The sequence below is a fragment of the Pteropus medius genome, unplaced genomic scaffold (assembly GCF_902729225.1).
Source record: "Pteropus medius unplaced genomic scaffold, Ma_sr-lr_union100, whole genome shotgun sequence".
NCBI lineage: Eukaryota > Metazoa > Chordata > Mammalia > Chiroptera > Pteropodidae > Pteropus > Pteropus medius.
Window position 1 is genome coordinate 3,125,126 of NW_024345479.1, and position 7,595 is coordinate 3,132,720.

The 7,595-nt window shown below is 56.5% G+C and overlaps 1 protein-coding gene across 1 annotated transcript in view; it reads left to right on the plus strand.

Moving 5' to 3' along the window:
• SRCIN1 (SRC kinase signaling inhibitor 1) overlaps window positions 1–7,595 on the plus strand; it is a 33,091-nt gene that overhangs the window by 1,480 nt on the left and 24,016 nt on the right. The window contains exons 2-4 of the mRNA XM_039873795.1: window positions 342–349; window positions 1,677–1,978; window positions 5,113–5,211. Coding sequence (XP_039729729.1) covers window positions 342–349; window positions 1,677–1,978; window positions 5,113–5,211 — 409 coding nt within the window. The remainder of the gene's footprint in view (window positions 1–341; window positions 350–1,676; window positions 1,979–5,112; window positions 5,212–7,595) is intronic.

Genomic DNA, 7,595 nt, shown 5'->3' on the forward strand with positions numbered 1-7,595 from the left:
TGATAATGGCAGTCAGACAGGCCCTTGGAAGCTGCAGAAATCTTTGTCCATGGAAGCCATTCTTCCCTTGGTTTTGGTGGGAAGTATCAGGTCCCCTTGGGCTCTATGCCCCAGATATACATGTCTCAGCCATAGCCCGGGGAGGAATGTGCGTTGAGCGAGGGGTGGCTTTTCCTGAAATGTGGCTGAATCTCCTCTTTTCTTCTCTGGTGGACAGGAGGTGACTGAGGCCTGGCAGCAGGCCTGATGAACAATGGTGTGGTAGGAACGGGCTGATGAGGGGCTGGGCTGGATGGAACCTGGCTAGGTCCCAGGATCCTCAGCCTCCTCTTTTGCCCCAGTTGGCCTTGTGAGTCAGCCCTGGTGTGGGGGTGCATGTGTCTGCCACAGTACCTGACACCCCAGACCTAGACTACACTGGGGGGGTACTGTTTTGAGCCTGGCAGATTGTGGGGGTGGAGGTATGCTGGGAAGACTATTTGTCTCCCAGTGAGAGTGACTTCTGGGGATGTGGGACAGCAGTCTGTTATATGCCCAGGAATATGGCTGAGGTAAGCCCAGCAACTCCTCTTAACCCTGGTATGGGTGACACTCTAGAACCACTGTCCCCTGATGGGCTATGGGAAAGTCAACATGGAGGCTGGAGGGCGGGGGACAGCAGGGCTGGGCCTGAGGAGGCCAGGAGCCCAGGGATGGTGGGCATGTGGGGAAGGGATTCAGAGTTCGGGGTGGGGGACCCCCAACTCTGGGCCTTTTTTTTTTTTTTTTTTGCTGTACTGTCCTTTGTCCCCTGTGTGTCCCTTATAGGTCTTGAACTTGTGTGTGTTTAGGAGACTGAAGAAAAGGTGGGGAGGGGTTATGAGAGTGCCCCCAAGAGGGAGGCTTAAGCGGTCCTGTCTGCTTTCTTTTGCCTTTGAATGTGTCCTAAATTCATCTCTCATTGTCCTCTCCGTGCCCAGCCTCTCCTGTCTGTCCATCTGTCTGTCTCTGGAGAGGGAGGGGAAAGATGGTCCCATGCCCTAGTCCCTGGGCCTCCATCTCCCTGGGAAACCCTGAGTGTGACCTTTGCCCTCACCACGACCACCCCCATGTATCCTAGTCCTGGCTGCTTTCTAAGCCAACGCCCAGCATGTAGGACAAGTGTGTCCTGGACATGCTAGTCTGAGAGAGGAGGCTAGAGTCCTCTATCTCTCCTGAGAGGATGCTCTTGAAAGGAAGACAGCGTAGGCTCCTTCCCACATCTTTCAGGAAGCATCTAAAAGGAAACGCCCCTTCCCACACCTGTTCACACTAGTGTTAGGAAAAAGAAAGGGGATGTATGGCTAGAGAGGTGTTCAGGATCCCTACTTCCAAACCCTCCTTGACCTCAAAGGATAGCACCTCACCTGCAGTCATTATCCCTCCAAACTCACCTGCAGAAGAGCAAGAAGCTGGACCCTGCCCTTGCTCTCCACCCTCCTTCTGATTTGGGCTAACCTTCCACCTCAGCCCTCCTTTTGCTCCTTCTGTCCCCTAGTGTGGGGTGGGCAGCCCCTGCCTCACCCCATGCTCCTTCTCCCCGCTCCCCTCCAGCCAGGCCTGGTCCTATCCATCCTCGCAGTGACCCCAGTGGGGGCTGGGCAGCCCCAGGCCAGACTGCACAGTGACCCCTCCGTGTCCCCTCTCCCCTCCCGCAGATCCAGAGCGGAGCAGCCCCCCCATGCTGTCTGCAGACGATGCCGAGTACCCGCGGGAGTACCGGACCCTGGGGGGCGGGGGCGGCGGGGGCAGCGGGGGCCGGCGCTTCTCCAACGTGGGGCTGGTGCACACGTCCGAGCGCCGGCACACAGTGATTGCCGCGCAGAGCCTGGAGGCGCTCAGCGGGCTCCAGAAGGCTGACGCCGACCGCAAGCGCGATGCCTTCATGGACCACTTGAAGAGCAAGTACCCGCAGCATGCCCTGGCCCTTCGGGGTCAGCAAGACAGGATGCGAGAGCAGGTGAGTCGGGGTCGGCTTCGGGCTCCGGGCTGGGGCTGGGGGATACCGCCAGCCTGCGAGACAGCTGGCCTGACCCCGAGCTCCTCTGCTCCTAGGTTCATTCAGATTCTGAGGGGCATCTGGGGCAGAGAAGGGGGAATGGAGGAGTTGGGAAGTTGTCCTGGTTGGCTTTTTCTGGAGCCTCCAGACCTCTACTTGCAGTCCTGAGATTTGGAACAGGAGAGTCTGGTTTGGCAGAGAGAGCTCAGCCTCTAACTCAGGCTGTTGGACTGGGCAGAGGAGCAGGAAGGCATATCTTGGAGGTCAAGGGAGGGATGGGAAGGAAGAGGGGAGACCTTGGGGACTGACTTCTGAACCTGAAGGTCCATCCAGAGGTGGAGTTGAGACACAGGGTTGGCGCCCAGTGGGAGCCTCAGTAGGCTGGATCTGATGTGTTCCCAGGCCTGGCAAGAACAGAGCCCAGAACTCCTGGGGCCTTTTTCCTGCCCTCCTTCCTTCCCCAAGACTCGCTGTGTGACTTTGAGCTAAAGGCCACCTCTTTCTGTGCCTTGGTTTCTCTCCTGCCATCATTAAGGCTTAGAAAGGAGTTGGGTCTCTTGCCTCTAGTCCAGAACCTGTCTCATCTCCTTCTATAAGGGAAAGGGGATGCTTTCCTTATTAATTTCTCCCAGATCCTTGGGGTCCTGGATGCATCTCTCCATCCAAGTATGATCTTCTTGTCTGTAGGAAAGTTCTTTCTTGGGACTAGCCTCTGCTTACAGTTCTACATTGATGAGGTACCTACTTTGTTAGCTGCTGAGACTTGGGCATTGTCCTCTCTGGGAGAAGTGACCGAAGTACATCTGATCAGCATCCTTTCAGTAGACTTGGGGTGTCAGTCCCATGCCTGTCTTGCTCTGTCCTCCCTGTCTAGGTACCTCTGGGTGTGGCTGGAGAAGGGAAAGAATGTCCTTACCCCATCCTCACTGCAGGGAACAAGGACACAAGGTGCATTTCTAGTACCTTATCTGCCCCCTGATGTCACCTCAGGTTCTGTCTGGCCTTTGCCTTTTCCCAGATCTCGAGTCCTCCTGGGAGCAGAGTTCCACTTGGGATAAGGGAGAATTACAGATGAAGGAGATATGGCCCCCACCCTCAGGGGGTTCCCTCTGTTTGCTCTGGCCTGGGAGGAGGGGCAGGGGCATTTGTGATCTAGATGGGGTGAAAAGATGGTTAAACTTAAATACCAGGGGCACAGTCACTTGGGAGAGGGTTTGGAGGAGGGAGATCAGGTGGGCAGGCCTGGTCAGGGAAAGCTTCCTGGAGGAAGAGGTACCTAAACTAGGCTTAGAAGGATGAAAAAGGACTGATTAGGTATCAAGAGACTGTTGTTTTAGGAGGTGGATGGATGAGAAGGAGTTGGGGAGGGGAGGTGAGCATAGGCCTGAGCATAGTTGGTTTGGGGACTGGCACAGAAGTCCACCTGGCTGGTGCAGAAGGCTCAGGCTGGGGGTGGAGGGAAGCGTGAGGGAAGACTGGGAAAGTGGGGCCAGATGGTGCTGGCTAGAAGGGTCATGGTTGTTCTTCATGGTGAATAGGAGGGGATAAAAGGGGGGCTGGAGGCAGGAGGAGAGGAAGAAGCGCATATGTCATAGAGGACAAAGGGAAAAGCATGGGGAGTTGGAAGGAGGACTGAGCAAGGCTTGTTTGCTGCCTGGATCTAGGAGGCAAAGCCAGAAAAACCTCCTGGGTGACAGGGAGATGTTGGTGCCTTGGGGAGAAATGCGGGTGTTGGGAGGGAATGTTTGGGGTTTGGGGGACAAGAATATGGGCGATGAGTTTGAGGAGTGGGTAGGGCACTCAAAGCAATGTCCATTAGGCACTATTTGCATAGCTCAGGACTCTGAAGGGACCACAGCTTCAGGAGGAAGATTGAGTACAATCAGGACAGAATAGAAGTGGGACCGGGCACAGAAGTGTGGACACCGAGGCAGAATGGAGTCTGAGAGGGGAAGAGGGTCCATTATGGTAGGGGGAGGGGGAACCAGGAACAGTTCTGCTTTGTGAGGAAGAGGAGAAAGGCCCAGCAGAAGGGTCCTTTGCACTTCAGAAGTCAAGAGAGATGGTTTAAAGTCTTCGGGACTGCTCAGGATCTATGGGTCCAGAGGGGATTGAGAGCGCGTTTCTCATGGTGTGGTGAGGTAATGGCTAGTTTCAGAGGAGACTGAAGGTGGTGAGGGAACAGGACACTTGGCTGTATACCTGTCTAGGAAAGTTTGGCCAGAAAAAGATGAAGACAGCCTCAAGGGGCAGCGGGGCTGTGAGAGAAGATATGGGCACGTCTGAGGGCCTCATCTGTGTCTGGCATGTTCTCTGGCACCAAGCAGGCACTCGGTAAATACTGTGAATGAATCAAAGCACTGCCATTCACTCTCAAATTCATTCTTTTATTCATTCATTCATTCATTTATTCATTCATTCCCTCCCTTAGAGTGTAAGTGGGTAGGACCTAGGGCCAGTTCACTTGCCACGAAATGCTTGGTGACTAACTGTAGTGCTGGCTCAGTAAATGTGGAATGAGTGAAGATGAATGAATTTGAGGACTGATGTCTGAGGGGGAAGAGGGTCATGGGGGAAAGGTCCTGGAGGAATCAGAAAGGGATGGGCTTTGAGCCTTAGGGGTGGTGTGGCCTTGGGGTGAGAGAAGAGAGTTGCTTCCTCTGAGATGGCAGGGAAGAAGGTGCTGTTGGGACAGAGGCACACTGGGGGGAGGACCCCTGCGCATGGGTGACATCTTCAGTGAAGAGGGAATGAAGAGCTGGAGGAGGGAAGAGGTGAGGAGCAGCCCCCTGGCAGAGTGTACGGGGAGACGGTCAAGAATGGAAGAAAAGGACCTTAGGAGTATCTAATGGGGAAGGCCCTCCACTAGGCTCAAGGAGCCCCCAGTCTGACAGGAAAGAAACTTCCAGAAACAAACTGAGGGCTCTAGTTAGAGACCCAACTTTGCTAAGGAAATAGCCAGTGTTGCAGGATTCCTCTGTGGTGTGAGCTCTGTGCCAAAGCTTGCCCCAGGAATGCCCTATCCTCCCCATCACAGCCCCCAGCGGCTCCTGCCCGCTCCCCCTAATGGGGTGTCCCCCGCTTCGCACACACAGGTTGGCGGCTGGACCGTGGACCCCGTGTGCCTCCTCAGCTCCCTCTGCTCCCACCTCCATGGCGACTCCGCCCCCTCCGGGGCTGGCCAGCCGGCCCAGGTGAGTCACCCACCTCCACCCCACCCCCCAAACCCATGGCGAGTTTGGCTTTGGGGAGGATTTTTTTTTGAAGGGGGATATCCAGTATTTTTATTTTGCATCCTTTTCTCTTAGGTAGGGTCCCACTTTTCAGGGTCTCCCCCTGATTGCCCAATTCCTACTATTCCCTCCCCAAACCTGTGGCAAGGTTTGGCTTTAGGGAAGGAAATTTTTGAGGGGGAATACTCAGTTTTGAAAAAAAATTTTGTTTTCTTTTTTTCCTTTAAACTGGAGTCCCTCCCCCATCCTCACTCTTATCGGTTTTCAGGGGTCTCTTATGCCCTGAACTCAATTCTCACCCCACTATAGATCATTTCATTCCCCTCTCCCCACCTCACCTTCCATCTCAGAGCAGACCCAGCCTTCCCCTGATGTGTTACCATCAGGAAGTTCTTCATGATGTCTCTTTCCCACCCTTCTTGCTATGTCGAAGGCTCAGTTTCACATTTTTAAGAGGATGTTGGCATCTGGACATTGATTCCGCTTCCCCATCAAGCCTCAGTTTCCCTGATGGGAAGATGTATCTCAGCTTAGACAGGGGCCCACTTAGACAGGGCTTGGGCTCCCAGCTCAGGCCAGGATATTGCCATGGAAGAAAAATAGACATCTGAGGCTCAAATGGGGAGGAAGGGCCAGGCAGTCAGCATTGCAGCGGGAAAGGGCAGCCCGAGGGGGCCTGGACGTGAGGGTGTTCAGCTGTAGGAGATGGAGGAGGTGCAGAGGCAGGATAGCATGGGCGCCAGCTTCACTTCCTCACGCACCCTGCTTTCCCTGGGGAAAGGCAGCAAACCTTGACTTTTTCAAGAATTAGGAAAAGAAAAAATATGACTGCTTGGGGAAGGACAAGGCTCCAGACGTTTTAGCTGAGTGAACTCAAGTCTAACAACAGATTGGCATGGCTTGACATCACTCACAGGGCATTCGGCCTACTTCCTCCCCCAGCTCTCTGCCCCATCCTGACTGAACTTTGGGGAACAAAGATGTGTTTTCCCCCAAGGCTGGATGGCAAGTGGGCCAGAATTGTCCTGAGTGGACAAGTATGTGTGGAGGTTAAAATGGGGCTGGGACAGGGATGGTGGTAGGGCAGACAGCGCAGGTGCACTGTGCCTGTGGCATGCGGAGGCCCTCCCTAGATGGAGTGTCTTGAGGCTAGATAGGGTTGGAGCGATGAAGAGGAGTGAGGCTGGACTTAGTGAACTCAGTTGTTCCAGGTCGAGGGGTTCTGGGCCCGCCCACATCTCAGAGCTTAGAGGGGTCTCGCCCCCAAACTTTGGAATTACTAAGCGGCTGTGCCCAGAATTTTGTCATCACTTGATACTTAGTGCTTATCACACTTTGCATTCCCCACAGCTGAGTCTGAGGCTCATTTTTGTAAAGAGCAGGGCCAGAGACACAGCAGAGCAGGATCAGAGGCCATCAAAGAAACAGGCATCCTAGGCCTTCCAGACTTGTCTAGGAATTGAGTCATGGGAAAACTAAGAGGGCAACAGTGCACAGCTGAGACTGGTGGGGAGAGGCCGTGGGCTCAGAGGGCGGCGGGTCGGGAAGCAGGACTCTCTCCTCTCCCCACCCTAGGCAAGATCTTTTGGGGATGGGGAGCTGGAGAGGACCCTGAGTGAGACCGGAGGCTAGCCTCCGAGCCGCAGCCCCTCCCCCGCTTCCACTAGGCTGTCTAACCTCCCTCCCTCCTCTGCAACCCGAGTCCCGGGCGGAGGGCCGGCGTATCGGGTGACCGCGGCGACGCAGCCACCAGCCTCCGCCGCTCCTCGGCGGGTCTGCGCCCGCGGGGCCGCGCCGGGGGAGGGGGCCGGAGAGAGGATGTGCACGGCGGCGCGCTGCGCCGCGCCAGGTGGAGTCGCGGTTACCGAGGCGACCAGGGCCCGGGCCGGCTTCGCGGCGGCTCTCGCATTGCAGCAAAGGGCACCGGCAGCGGCGGCTGCGGCGGCTGCGGAGGCGGCCGGGGGAGGGGAGAGCCCAGGCGGGTGGGAGTAGGGGCTGCCCTCCCTCCCCCGCCCGACGCGGGACCTGGGGCTGGGGGCCCCGCGCATACACCTGTGGCCGCAGGTAAGAGAAAAAGGAGCGGCTGCGGGGGCCGGGGTCGCCGCCTCGGGTTCTGCGGGGAGCGGGGACACGGAGATGGGGAGGCCCGCTCCGCGGCTCCGAGGGACCGTCCCAGGGTGGTGGGTGTGGAGGCGGTTGCGGTTCCGGATCCCTGAGAAACGCCCCCTCCCCTCCCCCACCGCGTTCACAGTCTTCCGCGTGGGCCGGGGCCCCACCCCGAAATGCAGTGGGCGCCCCCTCCAACCTCCAAAAGTCATGACCTTCTCGGGGTGCGCCCTCTCCTG